This window comes from Triturus cristatus, chromosome 1_2, assembly GCF_964204655.1.
Source record: "Triturus cristatus chromosome 1_2, aTriCri1.1, whole genome shotgun sequence".
NCBI classification, from domain to species: Eukaryota; Metazoa; Chordata; class Amphibia; order Caudata; family Salamandridae; genus Triturus; species Triturus cristatus.
Window position 1 is genome coordinate 397,375,342 of NC_140580.1, and position 25,913 is coordinate 397,401,254.

General features: G+C 39.9%; 1 protein-coding gene across 2 annotated transcripts in view; it reads right to left on the bottom strand.

Moving 5' to 3' along the window:
- The window catches only part of ASAH2 (N-acylsphingosine amidohydrolase 2), a 323,355-nt gene that overhangs the window by 259,609 nt on the left and 37,833 nt on the right, over nucleotides 1–25,913 (bottom strand). For both annotated transcript variants that reach the window (XM_085605439.1, XM_085605430.1), the window contains exon 2: nucleotides 5,695–5,841. In XM_085605439.1, coding sequence (XP_085461565.1) covers nucleotides 5,695–5,824 — 130 coding nt within the window. In that variant the 5' untranslated portion in view covers nucleotides 5,825–5,841. The remainder of the gene's footprint in view (nucleotides 1–5,694; nucleotides 5,842–25,913) is intronic.

The following is a 25,913-nucleotide window of genomic DNA, read 5'->3' on the forward strand; positions in this document are numbered from 1 at the left end:
GATTCTTCCTAATAACAAAGGTAGTCCTCATCATCTGTTCACAATCAATATTCTCAGAATCACAATGAATGTGAGTCCACATTTCATTTTGCGAAGGACAGAGCAGGGTTTACCATGGCACTCTATGCCAGTCTGGCCCATGACTGAATAGCAACACCAATTACTATGCTCTTTAATTTACTTTCGAATATTCAAATTTAACTCCTAGCATTTAATCAACTGCGCATTTAGTTTTCTGAGACTTTCATTTGAATGGGTCGGATCAGGTGTGCATTTTCTACTTTCAATCTGAGTCCATCACAAGCTATCTGCTCTTGTACATTTCTTGAGCGTGCTTTTCCATCCAACCCAGTGGGCAATAAACTTAAGCGGGGATTCCTATCCCTTAGCAACAAAAAAGAGGATTCCCCAGTAAGGGTGTGGGGCGTGTTGTGATATGCCCATATCTTATTTCTAGAAAATTCCTCTACATTGAAACTACAGTTAACAGCTGTTTGTATTCCCTCTTCGAACAGCCTATTAATCCTCTCAACAGCTCCATTAACGCTGGAACTGTAAAGTGCTACAGTATAATGTTTGCTACCTTAATTTTAGGAAAGGACTCAATTTTTTCAGGAACCAATCGTACACCATTAGTCAATACCAAGTCCAGGCAGTTGCCCTTCAAAGCAAACATTTTGCTTAAAAAACTCAATAGCCACTTGAGTGCTGCCCTCGTGTATAAATTCATAAAAGACCCATTTAGTAAAATAGTCAAACAGCACTACCATATACTTAGACCCATCCAACAACTGAGAAATGGGTCCGGAAAAAGTCTAATGCTAATTTGCTCCAAGGACATTCAGGAAAAGGAGTAGGCACCAAAGGGGCTTATTTTGTCTTTCAGTGTTTGTTGGACAGCAAGCACTCCTCACTCTTATCAACAGAATTCTCAACCTGCTTGTCCATATAGGGCCTCCAAAAATGATGCCTTACTTGGAAACATCAGAGAGGTGTCCCAAATGAAGGTAACATATGTTGAAATCAAAGACAATCACACCAAAATGTGTTAGTTTATTGTTGCCCCAATGAACTGGGACAGCAGCAGCATCGAGTCGAAACATCAGTTGTGACAAGTTGATTGCTGTTAGACCTGTCAGCCATGGGGTGGTCTTCCCCCCAAACGTTTTGCCTCTCCTCCTCCACTTTGCTCAACCTATTGTTGGCCTTAGGACTCTTTACCCCGTCTAACCAGGGCTAAAGTGCTTATGCTCCCACCCCAAAAACATGAATAAATTGGCTTATACCTAATAGACATATTTAATTTACTTATAAGTACGTTGTAGAGTGACATAACACCTACCCAGGGCATGTAAATGCGACCAGTGGGCCTGCACCACCTATTGTGCCACCTACTTAAGTGGGTCTGTAAAACGTGTCCCAGTCCTGCCATTGCAGCCTGAATGCAGTTTTAACCTGCCATTTCGACCTGGCTAGGTAAGGTCAACCTGTTGCCAGAACCAAACCTTCCTTTTTAATACATATAAGTCAGCCCTAGGGTAGGCCCTGGACAGCCTAGAGGGAAGAGAGCAATGTATTTAAAAATAAGGACATGTACTTTCAAGTTTCGGTAGTGAAAAACTCTTAAATTCATTTTTCACTACTGCTAGGCCTATCTCTCCCATAGAATATCATTGGAGTTATCTTATTGGATTTTATAAATGTAATTTTCAAATGGGAAGAGATAACCAGTTCATGTTTGGTGTCTTTGGAATTGGAATGGAAAGTCCTATTTGGTGGTGAAGTCACATTTTTGATCACAGATTTAAAAATAGCACTTTTAGAAGGTTGCCATTTTTCTGCACTTAGACCTTTTGGCCTGGGTCACATGGCTGGGTGTAACTGACAGTTGGACTTTGTGAATTCCTCCCAGACAGCCACATAATAGAGAGAGTAGGGGTGCCTGGGAGGGCCATCTGCTAGCAGAATGGGGCAGAGCTGATCACAGCCCCACTTACACCTGAATAGCCTGTGCTCTGCCTTCACAAAAAGTCCTACCAACCCTGCATTGTAACTTCATCCAGATTGGAGCCAGGGCAGGGGAGGCAGGATAATCCATGCACTTCAAAGCCACTCTCTATAAGCTTCTCCCACCATCCAGAACCCGGGCACCAGGGTATGAAAGAAAGACCTCAGACACCAACTCTTCAGTACACTTCTGGACCTGTGGACACACTGCCAGGAAGAAGGACTGCTGTGCTGCTACAAGGTCTGCCAGACCACTGAACTGCTGCCCTTCTGTGCAGACCTTCTGCCCTCTTGCCTGGTGAAGAAGAACTGGACCTGCAATTCATCTTGAACCCAGGGCCCCAGAGTGGCTCCAAGGGCTAGTCTGCTGGCCTCCTGATCTGAGCCTCAGGGACATAAAAGGCTCCCCAAACCCGCTCCTGAACCCAGCTGCAGCGTGTTTCTGACCCCTGAGTAGCGCCCTCAGGTCCTAGACTCTTGGTGTGTGGCTCACGGGCTCTTAAAATCAAGCTTTTGGGCTATTTGTAACCAAAAATGGGGCAATTCACACCGAGACAGTACAGTTCGCACTGAAATTCAGCGCAAGCCACTGCTAGCCCATATATTTGTACAGCAAGCATCGATCTCCCATGGAGACCCGCCAATGCGAAGCACCAGCCCTTCCATCCACAGTGCCTGGCCTGCACTTCGTTCCAAGCAGTTCACTGCCCGCGGCACTCTCCTAGCTCCCCACGACCCTCTCCAATGCGAATAGGACTCTTGCCACAAAACGTGAAAAGATAAAACTTCAGTGGGACTGATCTGGGACTGTATCCGACCTGCACTACACCACTGTCGGTCAGAACCTTTGACTTTGACCCAGTCCATCGAGACCAGATAGCTGCTGTTTGCGCTTAGTGCTTTTAGGTGCTATTTTTCATTTAATTCTTTAAAAATTCGTAATTCCAGTTCTACTGATTGCATTCTTGTCATTTTGGTCTTGTTTTATTTATTAAATGTAGATATATTTTGCAAGCATGGTATGGGATTTTTTGAATGGTGTTTTTACTCTTTTACTGTTTCAAGTGTTGGACAAATACTTTACACATTGCCTCTAAGTCAAGCTTGGCTGCTCTGTGCCAAGCTACCAGGCGGTTGAGCACAGGCTAAATTGGTGTTTACTTATGCCTTACCCTGACTAGAATTGCAGTTGATGTTCAACCAGGGCTCACACCCCTGTCAACAAGTAACCCAATTTCTAACAGCTGCTATGCTGAGAGCAGGACAGCAATACTGCTTATTTTAGGTTCTATTCATAACTGGTGGTCTCAGGCCCACACGCTCTTGACTGTACCCAAACCTTTTGCAATAGCTTTAAAGCTACCGGACCCAAATACATCACCACTAGATTCACACATCATAGTCCCCTAAATTCCCTTAGATCCTCCCATGCTAATCTCCTCAAGCCCCCTCCTTTCAGATTACAAACCAGAGGTGGTAAATCCTTTTCATTATTAGGATCCAATGCGTGGAATCTATTGCCTAGCTACCTGTGTTTCACGGAACCGGAAGCCCTCTGCAAAAAGATACTGAAGACCTGACTCTACTAGGCCCTGGATGCACTCTGCTACTCCCCTGTTTGATGGCGGCTCTCCTAGCCTCTTTCTCCTTTCTTGAGTTTTTGCAGCTGCAACTCTAGAACCAGGATGCTCTGATGGGAGTGACAGAGCGCGTTACAAGAGCCATATATTCATTCATTCAATAGCACATTATTCTGTCATTGGGACAATAATGAACTACCACATGCAGATGCCTATATAGATACAGAGCCCCCTGTGGCCAGCTGTGCAGTCTTGAGATGCCACACCAGAGCACCACTAAACAAGAGGAGCAGTACTCGGAGACAGCTGAAGGATGAGGGACAGCCATCCGGTCTCAGTCCTGACCATCAACAACAAGGCACCAACAATGAGACATGGTGTGCTTATTTGCTGAAGACCAAGCACCACAGTCTTGTACCCACATGGTGGCATTTACTGCTTAAATAGTACTACCTAAGACAATATCTCTAGTGCACGAGCAGGAGCAACCACTCAAGTTACAATATTGCTCATGATCTGAAAGAATAGGCATCTACTGTCTTTGTCATTATATCCACAGGGTTTTGAGTGTTTTTTTAATGAATTAAGTTATGGTGGCCCTGAGTCTCTTCCATGCACACCCAGTATATTTTTTGTAGCTAGTGTAGTAGCAGGTCATTTTACAGGTTAGCTAGGAAGCCATGCATCATATGACTTCATTATGCCATATTTAACACAGAGACTTATAAAATATATTCTTACATTTTGGGGGCTGCTGGAGGTCATGACCCTCCCCACACCATGCCCACCTTCACATTGTTTTGGCCCACATCCAGAGCACCCATTCAAAGCTACCTTATCATACATGTCCTTTCTGGATACACTAGTGCAGAAGACAGGTGGCATCTGGATGCATACCATATATGATTGTGTGCTATTAAAGCCAACAGCAAAAGGAACATATGCAAACATTCCCCCCCAGTCACAAAGATCTGGGTGTAATCCATCGTTCTTTTGCTCACCATGCCAGTTTGGACCCAGCCATATGCAAATCAGTCTTGACTCTGTTCCTTATGGGAACAGTGCAGCCCGAACTGCTAAGCCAAGTCCTCCCTGCTCCCTGCACAGGAAACAAGCATCCTTGGACCGTTTTGGGGGCATCACCCCTCAGCAACCAGGTTACCTTGAATCCAGTGGTGTAGTAAGCATGGGACCCACATCTGGGCATACCCTTCCCACTTAGGGCGACAAAAGCAAAAGGAACAATTGATGGACAAAATGCTTCTGATTAGTGGCGTAACGAAAGTTGAGGGGGCCCCCCTGCCATGTACACGAAGGGTCCCCCACTTCAGATTTATTCCGGACTTCTTGGTCTCGAGTTTTGTGCTGAGGGGGCCCCCTGTAGCTCGGGGGGCCCCCGCACCCACGGGGGCTGCGGGGGCCTGTGTTATGCCCCTGGTTCTGATGTCACAAAGCCTGCTGCCAGAGCCAGCAGCCGAGGTGAAAGGCAGGTCAGGCCACAGAGCATAATTGAAGCAGCTGTTTAGCAACAAAAATGGAAAGGTTGCTTTTCTTTCTTCTGCTCTATTTTTTTAGATAACAAGAAGAGAAAATATGTTTTTTTTTTTTGCACTTCTTAGAGAGGGAAAATATAGAATCTTTCTGCATGTTTCTACTCATTCTGAGTTAGTGCAGATTTTTTTAAATAAAAAATTGACCTCCATTGAACTGTTTCTACTATTTGTTGGCAACAAATAATTAACAGGTTGTTGATGTGTTTAATTTTGCACTAGAGGTTTAATTTGAATTCTGTTTGTAAGCATACTCGCTCATATGAAAGAGCTACGTACCAAGGTTTTAAAAGGTTTGTGTGAAAGGTAATGGTGTGACCATGTATTATATGTGATTAAAATACCCAATGGCCTACATAATTAGGATGTTGCAAGTCACCTTGGCCTTCCATAAACTCATAAAGGAACTCAGCCTATTAACGTGTTTCTCTATATGGCTATGAAACTCCTCGGAGACTTGCAATATCCTTATAATGTACAGCAGGAGGTACTTTATCCCTTATATAATCATTATACTTTGCACATTCAGTTGAACATAATCAAATGCAAGAACTTGCCTATCTTGTCTTTATTCGGTTCATTCAGGTTGACAAAAATGACTGTCACGAGGCCGATAGTCACGCATGTCATCAGCACAAAAAGCACGATCAGCACAATCTCCAGGGTAGTTAAGACCTTTCTCGCCATTGCAACTGGAGCAGATCCTACAAAAAAAGGTCAATAGGAACATTAAAAAAAATTGAATGGGAAAAATAAAAGCAAGATTAATGGAGATACAAATTTCAAAAAGCAGGATTTTTAGTATCATAATACTCGATTTGGCAACCATTATTCTCATATTATTTCACGTATGCTCTGAAAGGAAATTGAATGTCACCTCTTGCATTAGAGAGCTGAGAATACTGTAAAAGAAAGTGTTTCAAGTTGTACCTACGTCGCCAGACGACTTGTGTCTCTGGCCAAGATTCTGCAGTGCGCGGCACAAAAGGCAGTTTCTGACAGCTAAGACATTCTAGCTGATTCCCTTTAGTAAGCACCATAAGTCCTGCAAGCAAAAGTGCACAGCACATGCTGCTGGGAACCAGTAAACCTTTCAACTCTTACCATTACCACCAGGGTTTTGGAAAAAAACTTAATGTCATTTTCGTTGTGAGTTGGATAAGTAACGTTGTTCACAACATTTGTGGGACATAATTTGAAAGAATCAAAATTCGAGTGAGATAATAAAGGAGAGGTATTGAACAATACAATATGGAAAAAATTAAATTCATATTCAGTGACATCTGTTTACATTCTCCCTCAGAGTCCATCCATCTTGCTTGGGACCGCATCAAATCTATTTAGACTTGTCATCAGTCATATCTTTTCAAAGTCAGATGAGGTGTAATTCATAGACATAGCAGCTGAAAGTTATTAGCATTCATTAATGCTAATGATGAAAGGGGGTACTCACTCAGATTCTTCCTGCTGCATCATAATAGTGTAGTCTAATCTCCAGTCTTATTCTAGCAACCCTCTTATTCAGAATCATGGCCTAGTGGTTCCAGCCCTAAACACCATGTCATGAGACAAGTGGCACCTGCTTTCACAGTCATTGGTGGTTCCTCAAGTGCCTTCTGCTAGGCACTCTCTGAACATGCTTCCACTCACATTTTTAGAACATGTTGCAAGTGTCTCATGCTCTTAGACTGTCTGATTGTGCCCTAAGTGTCTCCTGCAGTTACGATATATGTTTAGCCATTCGTTTCTCCTGCTGTCAAACCCTGTAGCCATTTTACAAGTGTCTACTGTTTTCATACTCTATGACAATGCTACAAATACCTCTAACAGTGCTAGTCTATGGGTTTGCCCCGAGTGTTTCCGGCTCTAACACATTAAGGTCATATGCCAAGTGTCTACTCTATGACCATGGGGCACGTTTCCCCTGCATTTGTAATCTATGGTTTCCTGCATGTTTTTCCAGCTCTCACACTCAGTGGTCATGTCTCCAGGGGTTCCTCCTGTCACACTCTATGGCCATGTCTCAGGTGTCTGCTGCTTTGATATTCCCTGGCTACATCATGTCTCCAGATCTTCTACGTTCCCAGATACTGAACCTTCTACTTCTCTGGACCATGTGTATTTGTACATGCATCCAAGATCATTCTCCACACTTTAGCCTACAGCAACACTGCACAATGTGCCAAAATAGGAAATTATGCTTGGACAGTAGAGCTACTGCCAAGTAGGCTAACTATTTAAGCCTGGCAGTGAATGCCACTGATCCTGCGCCAAACCATAAACCCAGAGACAAGAAAGCAATAGATTGTTGAAGAAGGTCTGAGGGCTTTCTGAGCACTGAGGTTACTTGTGAATAGTTAGTCTGTTTCACTTTTCAGTGGGAGGTGCATTGTTTCTTCATTTGGAGCAGGAGGTGATGCTATATTCCCCAGATGTATTCAAAGAAGACAGTGAAAAGAGAGACTTGATTAGCTCCACTCTGCTGGCAACCTATAGCTAACTCCAAGTCACTTCTGATTATGCTCACATCAGTTGCCTTCCACCTTCTTGTTCTTTTGCCTCATTCATGTGCAAGGCAATGCACCTGTGCCGTTTAACTTGATTTTAACAAGCATTTTAAAAGGGAATATTTCTGAAACCAATGCCATCCGTTCACAGATCATTGGCCTATAATATTGATTATGGTCTATTGGTTTATTTGATAGACTTTTTAGCTTGCCAATTGGTCCCATTTGTCATTAATGCCAAAGATTTGATCCATGCTTCATTCCAAGTACATAGATCATTAGAACAACTCCAGAGACAGAGCACTCTATGAGACCTATGCCTAGATTGGTCCAACTATGCAAGAACCTACAGACAATGACATACTGATCAACCCATTCATTGACCTCAAACAACCACATCACCACCAATGGTTAGGAGGGGCACTGGAATACATTTCTGTCCACATGATACTCTCATGGTCGTCGATATCCAGGACCAATAGTGCGTAAGGTTTTGGTGTTCCAATAGAATATGCAAGATATCACAGTCCTTTTGTTCACATCTCCTTCATTTCCAGTCTGGGCTTCATTCTTTAGGACCGCAGAGACCTTGTTTACATCTCTACAGATCGCTTTTAGCAGCTTTCACGGACATTTTCAACCATTCTTGTCCTGAAAAAGCCCTCAGCCTATTGGCCACCGTCAGCTGTTTTTTCTGTTTCTTTTTTCTTCTCTCAATGTTACAAGGTGTAACAAAGAAAATAAAACCAAGAAACTAAACAATATGGATCTTACCTTTTTCAATTATTTCAGAACTAAGGGGTACAAACCTCCACCCTCTACCTGGGCTCATTTATGCTAGACAAAAATCTCATCTACATAGGTTCGGGAAAAGCCACAAGAACAACCCCTATTTGATGACTTGCACTGTGATAAACCACAATGTGGCACACAACTAAGACTAGACAGAAAACTCTTGAACATGGACAGTAATAACAAACCTCTCTGTGAGATTCCCGGATAGGTTCATGGAACACAATGACTCTTGGAAAGATTTCACAAAAGTAGGCCTTAGACCTTTATAGCATGGAATACAAAACATAATAATATCTTAATTTTGTGAAAGGTTGAAAGGTGAGATCTTGGTAAGAACAACTTCCACAGGGAGAAACCACTAAGAGACAATTTCAAACACCAATCTCATGAATAGGCTACATAAATGCTGTACGTACTGTGACTCAACCTTGTTATTATGACATAACTGATAGGACTGATGCCAGAGCTTTGTATATATCACTGGTTTACGAAACTGTCAGAAGAGCTATAAATAGAATACATGTTCTAGACTCTATGTGGAGAAGGGCAGAAGGGAGCAAGTATGCACTCTGGCCTAGTAGATACCCACGGATATAAAGGATTGTGAAGGAGTGTTGGGGCAAGGTACTACAGGATGAAGCTGCGAGGGTGGAGATGGGAAGGGTGATGGATCATTTACTCTTCAGGAGTGGTGAAGCAGCTAAATGATTGCACAGTGATGTAAAGACATGTTTCTTTTTGCATGATCACCCAAAGTTTTTGGACTGGTGCTTCTGGTTTTTCGACTCTGCAGATGAACATAAGTCTGCTAAACAGACCTCAATGTCAATGCTCTAACCCTTAAAATGTTTATGTCTGATTGGTTCACCCATAAATGTCATAGGTTAACTCATAAGTCCCTAGCATATGGTACCAGGGTTACCCAGGGCCTGTGAGTTATTCTGTCTCTCGTGGACTGCAGCACTTATTGTGCCACCACATGTCTGACAAAGCAAAGTATGACTCGCAGCCTGCCATTGCTTGCTGGCAGAGCAGTATTCAACCCCTGACTCAACTTTGCCATTTAAATTAATGGCAAAGCCAAAATCTTTCTTTTTAATATGTATAGGCCACCCTTAAGGCAGGCCTACTGAGCCCTGAAGGCAGGGTGTATTATATTAAAAGGTTGGTTATGTGGGTCTTACCTTTATATGTCCCGATTGTAAAAACCCAGCATTGTCATTTGTACTGTGGAAAGGTTAGTAGCCCCGTTGTCGAGTGTAGGGTTACACGCTGACCACTCAGCAGTGCTAACTTCTAAATGTGACTACGAAATATGATACTTCAAGGTACCAAAAGAATCATTGCATTAAATCCGAATTGATGTTCAAGTCAAATTTAATGAACTTTTGCACAAATAGCAACTTTAATAAGTAGAAGCTGTGTTGCCAAGAGGTTTCCGTTACAGTTTACGAGCTCCACATGCCAAGAGAAAGGTCCTGCCATGTTGAGAGTGGGCAGAATCATGTATTCTGGGCTAGGTGGATGCCACACTTTACAGGAAGTCATCACTAGGTGCGAGGGGACCTGGTAGCAAATTCGCTAGTAGTTGCTGAATCGCCGAAGGGCACAAACTGGGCAGAAAAGTGTGCCCTTGGCACTCAGACCTCAGATTGCGCATATGTGCTTCATAGAACACTAAAGAAGAACTGCCCTGCTGATCCCTGAACTTGGCAAAGAGAGGCTGAACCAACAACTGGAGTGCACCTGCTGCTCCTTGGGTTAGCAAAGAGACAACTTTGCCTGTAGCACCCTGATCAAGGAAAAGTCATCCCGAGCCTCATACAGGAGAAGTGTCTCCAAAAGTCATTTGGATGACTTCCTGTTACATGTAGAGGGCCACAAAAGCTAAAGAAGACCGTCTTTTTCAGTTGGTAGCTAAGAATACCTGGCCACCACTGGCTGCTGAAGTGCAACCTGAGTGACCAAGTCCCAACACTCAAAAGGGATCGCTGACAGAATATCAGAAACAGAAATATTGTGTGGGCAAAAATATCGAGGACCAAAATATCGAGAAAGTAAATGCAAATAGGTAAGTATAGAGTTTCTATTCTTAACTTCACATCTACGTATCTTAAAAATATATATATCGTCAAGGCGCATATATGTGGAGTTTTATATATTAAAACTTGCTTAGACATAGAAATTTACCTTCATGATATTTCTGTCCTCGATATTCTTGACACAATGTTTTGGTCCATGATATTTCTGTTTCCGATAGTCGGTCTAAATACCCTCAAAAGATGCACCAGAGTCTACTGGCCCGGGAGAGTTGTCGAAGTGCAGTTTGGTTGCCCACCAAGTAAGTTATCTCTAGTTAAAGAGAGCCACTGGCAAAAAGAAAAATTGATTGCTCCCGCCTGGAGACCCAAGCAGTGTGTGCATGGTTTGTGACCTGAGTGGTACAGAGGCACCATGCTATTATAAACACAGTACCCAGGTCACCTCCCCTTAAAAAAATAAAATGTAGCTCTGGTGCCACTTGAAGTTCCTCCTATGCATGAGCCCTTTGTTTTTGTTGTTACTTAGATGACGTGTATTCTTTATTTTAACCAATGCTTGAGAAGCAGCCCCACCCGTGACGAACACAACTTGATCGCAGAAACACTTTGGGAGTTTGTGCTTTACCAAAATCACTGATGGAATAATAAACTTTACTTGCAAGCAATGCTGAAGTGTGAGTTTCTTTTCCAGGAGACAGGAAAGGGTAATCTTTGATATATTTATACATATATAGGTGCAAAAACCAAAGGTTAAACATTAGTTATGGGTAGGAAAACTTAATTTATTATTTCTTACAAAACAAACTGAAGCTACACAAACAGCAGAAATTTGAAAGTTATTCTTGAAACTTAAAGTTATAATTTACGACCCGGCCAAAACTTACTGTAACTCGAAGATCTCTGTACACAGTGACTACATTAACTATAACTCACACCTTCCCAATGCACAGCTTATAAGCTTTCATATTACATCACTTATGCTGCGTTAAATGATAGCATTCATAGGAAAACACTTGTGCCATTCTGAAATAACATAATTTATGATAAGAGTGTGGTTCAGTGGTGAGTTACAGTTAATGTAGTCTGGCTAGAATTTACAACGATCTGCAAGGAGGTCTGTGAGTTATAGTAAGTTTTGGCCGGAGTGTAAATTATAACTTTACATTATAACTATAACTTTTGAATTTCTAATGTTTGTGTAGTTAACGTTTATTTAGTATAGTAATAATAAATTAAGTTTTCCTAACTATAACTAATATTTAACCATTGTTTTTTTGATTGACTTTCAATTTTGTTTAATAAAAATGTGTTTCAGATCATAGAGTGGAGTGTGGTTCAGTGGATTGTCGTAGAGTGCAGTGTGGTAGAGTGGAATGTCATAGAGTGAAGTAGATTGAAATGACAGAGCGGAATGCCTTACAGTGGAGTGTCATAGAGTTTTGTGTTGTCCGGGGTCATGGTGTAGAGTGTTGTGACACAGAGTGTACTGGCATAGTGTGTTGAGGCACAGATTGTCATGACATACAATGGAGAGGAGTGGAGTGGCGTAGAATTGAGTGGCGTGGAGTGGCGTAGAGTACAATGGACTGTCTTAGAGTATAGTAAAGAGGCGTAAAGTGTAGCAACGTGTCATAGAGTAGAGTGGAGTACCATGTAATAGAGTAGAGGGATGTAAAGTGGAGTGCCGTAGGTTGGAGTGGCATGTCATAGAGTGGAGTGGCATGTCATAGGGTAGAGTCGCATGTTGTGGAGTGGCATGTCATAGAGTGGAGCGATGTATCATAGAGTGGAGTGGTGTGTCGTAGAGTGGACTTGCTTTGCACGCCATACAGTAGTGTGGAATGTGAATCACTGACATAATAAAGAGAGCAAAAATATCGACATCAAAATATCGATAGTCAAAATATCAACATGCTATCTTTAAAATGTAAATAACAAAAATACCGGGGAAAACTATAAATGTAAAAAATATCGATGTCCAAAATATCATTTTTTTAATATATAAAAAATAATGTTAAAACAATTATATTATAAAATTAACAAAATAAATTACTTAGATATAATATACATTAAAAAAAACATTTAATTTTAAAAAACATTTGAATGTACATATATAACATTTTATATATAAATATATGCTTACTTTAAAATAATTAATAAATGAATAACTTTAATTTATTTTAAAATACAAACACCTATAACATAAAATATCATAAAAACATTATATTGTAAAATAAAATACTAAAATATTTATACATTTTTAAACTTACATTTTGCACTCAATTGAGTGCAACAGTAGGAAAATTGCTGAATTGCATAAGGGTAAAAATGTACTATTCCTACTTCAATTACTGCAACAGTAGGGAAAGTGTTGGATAGTGTAGGGGTAAAAATTACTATTCCCACTGGAGTGCAACAGTAGGAAAAGTGTTGGATAGGGTAGGGGTAAAAATTACTATTCCCTCTCCAGTGCGTGCAACAGTAGGGAAAGTGTTGGATAGCGAACGGTAAAAAATTGCTATTCCCACTCCAGTGAGTGCAACAGTAGGGAAAGTGTTGGATAGCGTGGGTGTAAAAATTTACTATTCCCTCTCCAGTGAGGGCAACAGTAGGAAAATGTTGGATAGCGTAGGAGTAAAAATTACTATTCCCTCTCCAGTGAGTGCAACAGTAGGAAAAGTGTTGAATAGCGAAGGGGAAAACATTTCTATCCCCGCTCCAGTGAGTGCAACAGTAGGGAAAATGTTGGATAGCAAACGGTAAAAATTACTATTCCCACTCCAAAGAGTGCAACAGTAGGGAAAGTGTTGGATAGGGGAGGGGTAAAAATTACTGTTCCCACTCCGGTGAGTGCAACAGTAGGGATAAGTATTGGATAGTGGAGGGGTAAAAATTACTATTCCCACTCCAGAGCGTGCAACAGTAGGGAAAGTGTTGGATAGTGTAGAGGTAAAAATTACTATTCACACTCCAGTGAGTGCAGTAGTAGGGAAAGTGTTGGGTAGCATAGGTGTAAAAATTACTATTCCCACTCCAGAGAGTGCAACAGTAGGGAAAGTGTTGGATAGCAGAGGGTTAAAATTAATATTTCCCAAAAATAAAAATAATAAAGAAACAAAATACCAACTACAATACAAAAATTGTTAATAACACAAAAATAAAAAATTACAAAAAGCTTGAAAAATATTTTAATGTTAAAAAGTGCTAAAAATTAACTACAAACATTAATTTATAAAAATGTAAAATAACATTTTACAAACAAATAACTATATTTAATATAAATATATTCTAATCTAAAAATGTATTATTAATTATTTTTAAATCAATTACTTCGCACCATATTCCCCTATAAACACACAAACAACTCCTACATAATTGACACAATTAACATGTTTACCAATTAATTAATTAATTATAATTAACAAACAATTATTAATAAATGAATTACCACAAACAACAGTATAAAATCGAAATATAAAATAAATAAATACTAATTAAAATTATTAATTACTTTATTCAAATTAAATTATGTCCCACCCTATTCCCCTATAAACCCACAACCCGCTCCTAAAAAATAACACAATTAACATAATTATCAATTAGTTAATTAATAGAATTTGATAACCAATTAATAATTAATTAATAAAAAATGAATTATAAAGACTAATAAATATAAATTATTAATTACTTTATTCAAATTAAATTACTTCCCACCCTATTCCCCTATAAACCCACAACCCGCTCCTAAAAAATAACACAATTAACATAATTATCCATTAATTAATTAATGAAAAATAATCACCAATTAATAATTGTTTTTTACTATACATACTAACAAATAAAAATTATGAATGACGTTATTATAATTAAATTACTTCCCACCCTATTTCCCTAAAACCCATAACCTGCTACAGAACTAAAATACGCAAAATTTCATTAACATAAATTTAATCACTTCTAAAAATGTCCCACATACATAAAAAAAATAGCTATAATTATAAAAAAAATTAGATCACATACTTTTAACATACAGACTAAAATACAGAACACTAATATAAATATCCATATTATTAACAACGATAGTTTTACAAACAATATTACTGACTTCAATATTACAGAAAACGATATTTCTTACCTTCAAGTCGATATTCTGGTCAGCGATATTCTTGCAGTCGATATTATGCCACTTCGATATTCAGAACTCCATATTCTGGCACTTCGATATTCAGAACTCGATATTCTGTCTGTGCACCTTGGAATGTCATACACTGGAGTGTCGTAGGGTGGAGCTGTGTGTTGTAGAGTAGAGTGGGGTGTCATAGAGAGGAGTGGGGTGAAATGTCAGAGTGTCGTATAGTGGAGTACAGTGGCATGGAGTAGAGTGGCATAGATTGGAGTACATTGTTGTAGAGCCAAGTAGTGTAAAGTGGAGTGGCATGCCGAAGAGTAGAGTGAATTGGCGAGTCATAGAATGCCATGTCATACAGTGTTTTAAAGTGTAGATGCTTACAGTAGAGTGACATGGAGTGGACTGGCAAAGAGTGGAGGGGCATAGAAAGGAGTAGAATATTGTAGAAGGGAGTGGAGTGGAGTGTCCTGTCGTAAAGGAGAGTAGAGTGGTGTGTCATAGAGTGGCTTGTCGTAGAGTGGCATTGAGTGGAGTTTAGTGGAGTGGAAAGTCGTGAGTGGCATGTTGTACAGTGGAGTGCCATCTCGTAGTATGGAGTGGATTCTTCTAGAGTGCAGTGGAGTGTCATAGATCGGATTGGAGTGTTGTAAAGGTGAGTGACATGTTGTCGAGTTGAGTGACATGTTGAAGAGTGGCGTGTTGTAGAGTGGAGTGGAGTGGCATTTTGTAGAGAGTTATAGAGTGGTGTAACATGACATAACATGTGTATTTGTAAAGTGCATATCCATCCAAGAGTATCTTGGCACTGAATAACAATGGTTTATGTTACCCAACTCAATGGTACTCAATTTATCGACCTCAAAAGGATGAAAGGCTGAGTGGGCCCATCGGGATTTGTACCTGTGACAATGAGGTCAAACACCGACCCCTACAGAGATGCATTAGTCCATTAGTCCACTAGCCCGGCCATAGAGTGGAGTAGAGCGTTGTAGAGGGAATGGCATACAGTAGAGTGGCATGTTGTACAGTGGAATGCATGTCATATAGTGGCATTGCCTGTCATAAAGTGCAGTGGTGTGTGTGTATATATATATATATATATATATATATATATATATATATATATATATATATATACATATATCCGGACCATATTTCCCACAATGCACAGTCTCATTCGAGCTTCCCATTGGTGGGAGTGCAATATGAAAATGGCGAAGTAGGTTCAGCGCTTGCACACACCGTCTCCGTTAAAGCCTCTGAAGAGAAGCATATGGAGCTTCGAAACGCGTCAGGCAATTCCACTACGGAGCGGCTTCTACAAGCGGATCCTCGTCCATGCCTATCATAAACAAAGCTGCTGATTGAGTGCTGCTCACCTGGTGGACAACCTTTGGAGCAGAATGTAACACGCGGCCGTCCTGCCGCGGAGCTTGCACCACCCCGTAATGTTACGGGGGCCACCTAACATGGTAACCATCATGTGAGTAATGTGGGCCAGCAGCGGCAAACAGGATTGAGGACGAGTCCACTTGCAGGGTCCATACAGGACAAGATTTGTGTGCTATCCGGACCATATTTCCCACAATGCACAGTCTCATTCGAGCTTCCCATTGGTGGGAGTGCAATATGAAAATGGCGAAGTAGGTTCAGCGCTTGCACACACCGTCTCCGTTAAAGCCTCTGAAGAGAAGCATATGGAGCTTCGAAACGCGACAGGCAATTCCACTACGGAGCGGCTTCTACAAGCGGATCCTCGTCCATGCCTATCATAAACAAAGCTGCTGATCGAGTGCTGCTCACCTGGTGGACAACCTTTGGAGCAGAATATATATATATATATATATATATTACCTACTGGCGGTCGCCAGTAGGTAGTTATAGTTAGGACCACGTTTCCATAGGAAATCCGCAACATTCTATTTTGAATAACTTTGGCGCCGGTCGACGAATCCTCGCGAATTTCTCAAAATAGGTGGGGCGCTATGCTCCGCTCCTACCCTGAAAGTCTCGGGGGGATCCGTCAAGCGGGGGCTGAGATTAAAGGGGGGTCCCAAAACGCGTTTTTCCCATGCATTTTTCCATAGGACCTTTAGAACGACCTACAGCCCGAACGGCTGAACAGAATTACTAGAAATTTGGCAGAGAGGTAGTCCCTAGGTCAAGGAAGTGCCTTTTGTAGGTTTGGTGTAAATTTGTTCAGTAGATTCTGAGAAAATAGCCTTTAAATCAATATATATATCTGAGCCAGCTTACGGTACGCTTACCGTACGCTTACGGTAAGCGTACGGTGGCGTGCGCGAGCGCGATTCTGATTGGCTCTTAGATCTTAGTAAACATTCGAATCGGCCGAAACCAGGAAGCGGCGGCCGCCATTTTGTGTATTTCACTCTGAAAAAAAAGAGTGAAAACAAAGAAAGGGGGCAATGAGGAGAGTTACAGACCCCCTAACAATTGTAAGGGGGTCAAAGAAGGACAGAAAAGTACAAAAAAAACATTTATTGATTTTAAAAAAAATCACGGGGTACGCGTACGGTAAGCTCACGGTAAGCGTACGGTAAAAAAAATAAAAAAAAATAAATGAAAATCAGATTTAAGAGTTTAGAAATTAGGGAGCTCTAAAAAGAGCTGTTGTGTTTATGGAGTCATTTTTTTAGTGGTACTTACAAGTAAGTACCGATGCAGAGTCTAAGGTTCAAGAGGAAGACTCTGTTCCCTTCATCATTGAAGTGCACACCATCTCCTCTATAAATGTCTTGCATGTCGTAACGCAAGTTGTTGTGGTAAATGGCACCCATACCATAGTCACGGAGGAAAGCAGAAACAGATTTGTTGACGTGCTTTCTTGCTTTGTCAATCTGTGGACAGAAATGATTGGACCAGTTCCATTTTTGCCTTTGGCATATGTTGGAAAACACAAAGGCAGTTTTAGGGAAAAGTGTAAACAGTTGTGCAAAGGTGTCCTTCATAAGCATTTCCAGACCTACCCCAGTCAAAGTGCCTAGGTCATTGCCACCACAGTGCACTATTATGAGGTCAGGGTGTTGGATTTGCATGAAGGATTTCACCAATGGCATCAATTGGTGCCACTTTAACCCTCTCTGACCAATCCATTTAATGTCTACATTTGGCAAAGCAAGGTCTCTCACCATATCTGTTTTCTCTGCAAACTTTTCACTCCAGAAGACATAGCTGTGCCCTACAATCCACACTGTGAACATCTTCAAAGGAGAACTGGATGCACTCAGGAGGTGTCTTTCAGTAGAATGGCAATATGAAAATAAAGACAGTTTGGAAATGGAGGCATACATATTTTTTACAAAACAAAAAGAACTGATTGGCTGTTTCATACCATTCTAGAATAAAAACTAGGCTGTATGTGAAAATTAATAGAAGCATGTTTTGTATTGGTACAAAAAAATGTGTAACCAAAGAACAGTACTATGGATTTGCAGTTAGGATTGAAAAGTCAAGCACTCTTGCTCTGTGGAATTGAAACATTGTGTGTCGAACTTCTGACCTAACTGCACACAGCAGTGTTCCAAGAGCTGTTGCTATGGTAGCAGGCAGAAGTCAAGTTGGGGGAAGGGTACTAGGCAGAAGTCAAGTTGGGGGCAGGGTACTTTTGGAAAAGGGTTGGTTTTCAACCAATAGAAATGTGTCATTACATTTGAAAAAAAGGGGGAAGCACTGAGATTTGAAACTTACATGTATATGTGTGGAAAAATAGAGGGAAAGTTTGCCATTATCTGGTTCTGCTGAGAGGAGAGAGGTGTACAGAACAGAGATCCTGGCTCTGATAATCTGCTGTTTGAGTGACACATTTCTTTCACAACTAACTAAATTTAAAGGTGAGTTTACAGTTTGAGAGGGGATGTATGTGGTAACTAAAGAAATGAATAATAGAAATGGGAATTGTTTTTGTTGTAGTTACACATGGTGGATTCATAATGTGTCAGTCTGTAAAAGAGATTTTCACTTGGCCCGAAAAAAAAAGAGCAGTAAGTGTGCTTTCAAATTGGCAAAGAAATTTCGTTTTGGCACTTATGTGAAAACATGACTCTGTGTGCATAGAAGAATTATAGGCAGAAATGTATTGCGTCTTGCTCTGGTGATTTCACAGTTGCAGTAGATGGAAAAGAGGAGCGAATTTTTGGGGGAAGAAGCAGAGGCTTAGCACACACCCATGTGCTTGCCATGTATAGTCATGCACAGTAATTAGAAGCGAGTGGGGTTTTCAGGTTTAAGTCTGTAATGCAAATACATTCAGCATCACTAAGGCTGGTTGCTCCTGCTGGAGTGTAGGCAGTCACAGAGAATACACACGGTGGTGGTCTGAAAAAAAAACAGCTTGGACATGTGCATTTAAATAAATTTAAAAAAAAGGTTTCAGAATGTGTCAGTCTGTAAAAGTGATTTCAAAGTGTAAAAAGAGATTTTCACTTGGCCCGAAAAAAAAAGAGCAGTAAGTGTGCTTTCAAATTGGCAAAGAAATTTCGTTTTGGCACTTATGTGAAAACATGACTCTGTGTGCATAGAAGAATTATAGGCAGAAATGTATTGCGTCTTGCTCTGGTGATTTCACAGTTGCAGTAGATGGAAAAGAGGAGCGAATTTTTGGGGGAAGAAGCAGAGGCTTAGCACACACCCATGTGCTTGCCATGTATAGTCATGCACAGTAATTAGAAGCGAGTGGGGTTTTCAGGTTTAAGTCTGTAATGCAAATACATTCAGCATCACTAAGGCTGGTTGCTCCTGCTGGAGTGTAGGCAGTCACAGAGAATACACACGGTGGTGGTCTGAAAAAAAAACAGCTTGGACATGTGCATTTAAATAAATTTAAAAAAAAGGTTTCAGAATGTGTCAGTCTGTAAAAGTGATTTCAAAGTGTAAAAAGAGATTTTCACTTGGCCCGAAAAAAAAAGAGCAGTAAGTGTGCTTTCAAATTGGCAAAGAAATTTCGTTTTGGCACTAATGTGAAAACATGACTCTGTGTGCATAGAAGAATTATAGGCAGAAATGTATTGCGTCTTGCTCTGGTGATTTCACAGTTGCAGTAGATGGAAAAGAGGAGCGAATTTTTGGGGGAAGAAGCAGAGGCTTAGCACACACCCATGTGCTTGCCATGTATAGTCATGCACAGTAATTAGAAGCGAGTGGGGTTTTCAGGTTTAAGTCTGTAATGCAAATACATTCAGCATCACTAAGGCTGGTTGCCCCTGCTGGAGTGTAGGCAGTCACAGAGAATACACACGGTGGTGGTCTGAAAAAAAAACAGCTTGGACATGTGCATTTGAATAAATTTAAAAAAAAGGTTTCAGAATGTGTCAGTCTGTAAAAGTGATTTCAAAGTGTAAAAAGAGATTTTCACTTGGCCCAAAAAAAAAAGAGCAGTAAGTGTGCTTTCAAATTGGCAAAGAAATTTCGTTTTGGCACTAATGTGAAAACATGACTCTGTGTCCATAGAAGAATTATAGGCAGAAATGTATTGCGTCTTGCTCTGGTGATTTCACAGTTGCAGTAGATGGAAAAGAGGAGCGAATTTTTGGGGGAAGAAGCAGAGGCTTAGCACACACCCATGTGCTTGCCATGTATAGTCATGCACAGTAATTAGAAGCGAGTGGGGTTTTCAGGTTTAAGTCTGTAATGCAAATACATTCAGCATCACTAAGGCTGGTTGCTCCTGCTGGAGTGTAGGCAGTCACAGAGAATACACACGGTGGTGGTCTGAAAAAAAAACAGCTTGGACATGTGCATTTAAATAAATTTTAAAAAAAGGTTTCAGAATGTGTCAGTCTGTAAAAGTGATTTCAAAGTGTAAAAAGAGATTTTTACTTGGCCCAAAAAAAAAGAGCAGTAAGTGTGCTTTCAAATTGGCAAAGAAATTTCGTTTTGGCACTTATGTGAAAACATGACTCTGTGTCCATAGAAGAATTATAGGCAGAAATGTATTGCGTCTTGCTCTGGTGATTTCACAGTTGCAGTAGATGGAAAAGAGGAGCGAATTTTTGGGGGAAGAAGCAGAGGCTTAGCACACACCCATGTGCTTGCCATGTATAGTCATGCACAGTAATTAGAAGCGAGTGGGGTTTTCAGGTTTAAGTCTGTAATGCAAATACATTCAGCATCACTAAGGCTGGTTGCTCCTGCTGGAGTGTAGGCAGTCACAGAGAATACACACGGTGGTGGTCTGAAAAAAAAACAGCTTGGACATGTGCATTTAAATAAATTTAAAAAAAAGGTTTCAGAATGTGTCAGTCTGTAAAAGTGATTTCAAAGTGTAAAAAGAGATTTTCACTTGGCCCAAAAAAAAAAGAGCAGTAAGTGTGCTTTCAAATTGGCAAAGAAATTTCGTTTTGGCACTAATGTGAAAACATGACTCTGTGTGCATAGAAGAATTATAGGCAGAAATTTATTGCGTCTTGCTCTGGTGATTTCACAGTTGCAGTAGATGGAAAAGAGGAGCGAATTTTTGGGGGAAGAAGCAGAGGCTTAGCACACACCCATGTGCTTGCCATGTATAGTCATGCACAGTAATTAGAAGCGAGTGGGGTTTTCAGGTTTAAGTCTGTAATGGAAATACATTCAGCATCACTAAGGCTGGTTGCCCCTGCTGGAGTGTAGGCAGTCACAGAGAATACACACGGTGGTGGTCTGAAAAAAAAACAGCTTGGACATGTGCATTTAAATAAATTTAAAAAAAAAGGTTTCAGAATGTGTCAGTCTGTAAAAGTGATTTCAAAGTGTAAAAAGAGATTTTCACTTGGCCCAAAAAAAAAAGAGCAGTAAGTGTGCTTTCAAATTGGCAAAGAAATTTCGTTTTGGCACTTATGTGAAAACATGACTCTGTGTGCATAGAAGAATTATAGGCAGAAATTTATTGCGTCTTGCTCTGGTGATTTCACAGTTGCAGTAGATGGAAAAGAGGAGCGAATTTTTGGGGGAAGAAGCAGAGGCTTAGCACACACCCATGTGCTTGCCATGTATAGTCATGCACAGTAATTAGAAGCGAGTGGGGTTTTCAGGTTTAAGTCTGTAATGCAAATACATTCAGCATCACTAAGGCTGGTTGCCCCTGCTGGAGTGTAGGCAGTCACAGAGAATACACACGGTGGTGGTCTGAAAAAAAAACAGCTTGGACATGTGCATTTAAATAAATTTAAAAAAAAGGTTTCAGAATGTGTCAGTCTGTAAAAGTGATTTCAAAGTGTAAAAAGAGATTTTCACTTGGCCCAAAAAAAAAAGAGCAGTAAGTGTGCTTTCAAATTGGCAAAGAAATTTCGTTTTGGCACTTATGTGAAAACATGACTCTGTGTGCATAGAAGAATTATAGGCAGAAATTTATTGCGTCTTGCTCTGGTGATTTCACAGTTGCAGTAGATGGAAAAGAGGAGCGAATTTTTGGGGGAAGAAGCAGAGGCTTAGCACACACCCATGTGCTTGCCATTTATAGTCATGCACAGTAATTAGAAGCGAGTGGGGTTTTCAGGTTTAAGTCTGTAATGCAAATATATTCTGCATCACTAAGGCTGGTGGCCCCTGCTGGAGTGTAGGCAGTCACAGAGAATACACACGGTGGTGATCTGAAAAAAAAAAAAAGCTTGGACATGTGCATTTAAATAAATTTTAAAAAAAGAGCAGTTTGTGTGCATTGAAAATGGCAAAGAAATTTCGTTTTGTGACTATTGTGAAAAGAAATGTAGTAATATATTTAAATACAATAAAGGATTTTTTTTTTAGTTTTTTTCAGGTATTGCTGAAGAACAGTGAACAAAATTTAAGATGCCTACAAAATCTCGAGTTCAAAAAACGCTAAAAAAAAAACTATATTTGAGGACAACTGGAGGACCAAAGTTAGTAGAAGATGCTGATGTTGGGAAAAAGAAAAAATCTTCTGGTAAGCAAAAAAGACAATTCCTAAACAAAATATTGAAAACAAACAAAAATGTACAAAATGTCTGTTCTCGGAAAAATGTAACAAAACCTACAGAACAGCAAAAAATTGAGGATTTAGTTAATGCAAATATACCTTCTGCAATTGAAAAGTTTAACATAAACAGAAAAACAGCATTTAAAGAGATACGTAGAAAAATGTTTCAGAGAAGAGTTATGTCCAATTTGATAAAGGATATAAAGAAATATAAGCAAAAGGCTAAATATTATAAGAGAAAAAAAGAAATTGAAGCCATTGCAGCAAAAGCATTAGAATTAAAAAGGAAACTATTCATATTAATTTTGAATAGGATGCGTACATTAGATAAAATGGTTAATGTACTGAAATCACAAAGCAAAAGCAAAAGAGTAGTGAACAGAACAAACTTTTGTAAAGTGTTTTTAGGAAAGTGGATGCATAGTTCAAGTAGTGAACCTTTTTTTAATGAAGAAAGCTATTTTCAAAGTAATAGTTTGCTGCATGCAGTTGACACCAGAGGTCGTTCATACGAAGTAAAAAATGGTTGCATAATGGAGAAGGAGATAATGGTTCCAAGAGATGAGGTACAAGTGATGGCAGATGAGGCAATGGGGAGACGTCCTAAAGCCCCAGTGTACACTTGGAATTGTAGTAGTATTTGCACTGTGCGTCAGGAATCTATTGACAGATTTCGAGAGTTTCTAAGAGAATATAGTAAAAAAAGTGTAAAACAAAAGATTAAGGTGCTTCAAAGTCTGGATCCATGCAGAGTGAGAGAGAATACTGGTTTGCAGGGTCATTCTCTTGCTTGTCTATCTAGAAAAGTGTGCAATAGTGTTTTCCATCATTTTAGGATGCTGGCTGTTCATCATACTGAAATGAGAAAGTTTGTGAGACGGTTGTATTTTGCCAAAAGTCCAGCAATAAAGTTAAATGAATTGAATAGGGCTCTGTTCCGAGGAACGGTATCAGATGTAGAGAAGGTTGTTGATGAAATTCAGTTTTGTTACTTTGGTCCTGAACAAAACAGTGCAGAGAAGGACACAATAAATGAGGCAGAAGTGGAAGAGAATGTAGAACCCTCTGTAAGTAACACATTTAATGATCACATAACAAAATTTGCAATAGTCTCTAATGAAAGACCAAATGTTACTTGTATTTGTTGCCGCAGAACTCATTATAGAAAACAAACTAGGAATGTTGATCTCTACAGAAAGAGTGAAATTGAAGATAATTATAAGTGGATGGATTTTGCCACATATATATTTCTTGAAAATTGTTTTGAATTGGGTGAAGATCAGCGTATTTGCAAATACTGCTACAACAAGTTAGAGGAAAATAGAATGCCGACCAGAGCTGTACATAATAATTTAGAATTGGATGCTATTCCTGCTGAACTTTCTGAATTAAATACATATGAGTCTATACTCATTCAATGTGTTCATCCGTTCCAGACCATAGTACGTATGGAGCCCAAAACTGGTAAATTACCTCCTTCAGATTTACTGAGAGGTTTAAAAGGTAGAGTGGTGTATTTGCCCTTGGATTTGAAAAAAAATATGGAAACTATTGATGCGGATACTTTGGAAACTGAACCATTAATTATTCTGGTTAATGGTGTCCCTACAAAGAATAAGAAGATTTGGCAGGAGCTGGTAGATGTGCGGAAAGTACAAAGAGCAAATTTGTATTTGAAAAAAAATAACAAATGGTATGAATCAATTTATATAGAAGAAGAAGAAGAAGAAGAAGATTTACAAGGAGACACAGAAACACCAACTGGACAAATTGAAAAAGTGGACAAGTCAAAGGAAGAAGAAATTTATGAACATTTTAGCATACATCCTCTCCATTCGAAAGAAGTTATGGGAGACAATATTGATCTCTTTCAGATGAAGAAAGCAAAAGGAAATCCTGTGAGTGTATGGGAGGAGAGCTTGGAAGCTCGATGTTTTCCCCAGCTGTTTCCTAAAGGAAAAGGAGGACGATACGATGAACGTCCGGAACAGATTCCAGCTTCTGAGTATCGGACTACAAGACTATATGCTGGAGATCCCAGATTTCGACAAAGTATCCCTTATTTGTTCCATCTTTTATTTGAAAGCGACTTGTCTGCACTGTCTTATGCAGTAAATCACATTTTAAAAAGTGGAGTACATTTACAAAATGTGTCTGCTAAGGATTTTATGGAGAAAGTGCAGCACCGAGATGATCATTTGGAAACACAACTGATCAATCTGATGGCTTGTCAGCGTGGGACAAATGAATATTGGTACCGACGCCATGGTGAACTAAAATGCATGTTACGCAACTTAGGAACACCAACATGGTTCCTTACCCTAAGCTGCGCCGAGTACGCTTGGGATGATTTACTGGATTTTCTACGAGAGGCCAATTCAAACATTGAAAACATCGAATACAAGACAGCAGGAGAACTGTGCTCATTGGATCCGGTTAATGTTTGCAGATATTTCAATCATAGATTTGAGGCTATGATGTCCTTCATCTGCAATAAAAAAAATCCACCCCTTGGAGAAGTAGTGGATTTCTTTTGGAGAAAAGAGTACCAGGCAAGAGGTGCTCCTCATATTCATATGCTGCTGTGGATCAAGGATGCCCCAAAGTTTGGAACAGATACTGATGAAGCAGTGTTATCTTACATTGAAGAATATGCAACATGTGCTATACCTAAAAACACAGAAGAGAACAAGTTAAAGGAGCAAGTTCTACGTTTCCAAAGTCATCGGTGTGGAAAATACTGTCGACGGAAATACAAGAGCAAAGAAAAATACTACACTAAATGTCGATTTGGATTTCCTAGACCTGTTCTTACAAATGGAAGAGTCAACAGTTTTATGTCAGCTGTGAGACATACTATCACAAGAAAATCACCTAAGAATACCTACAACCTTAAAAGAAAAGAAGAATCAAAAAATATAAATGACTACAACCCAGTCATTTTATCCATGTGGAACGCTAACATGGATATACAGTATGTTGCTGACAATTCCATTGCTGTTGCTCGATATGTAACGTCTTACATTACGAAATCAGAAAAAACAGAATTGAAGGAAATGTGGGAAGAGATTTCTCACGAGAAGACTGTCAGTAAGAAGCTGTACAGTTTTAGTTTGAAGATGTTATCGCATCGAGAAATTGGATCCTACGAATGTTCAGATAGGTTATCTTCTGCAAGTCTCTACTCGAAGTCAAGAAGAATAATTTGGGCAAGTTTAGGCCTTGCAGCAATGAGAAATCGGGTACTGAAATCTGTTGGAGAAATTGAATATTTGGCCGAGAATGACCCAGAAAGTACAGACATATTGAAAACAAACATGTTGGACACATATTATCCCAAGAGAAGTCATCATCTGGAGAACATGTGTCTCTA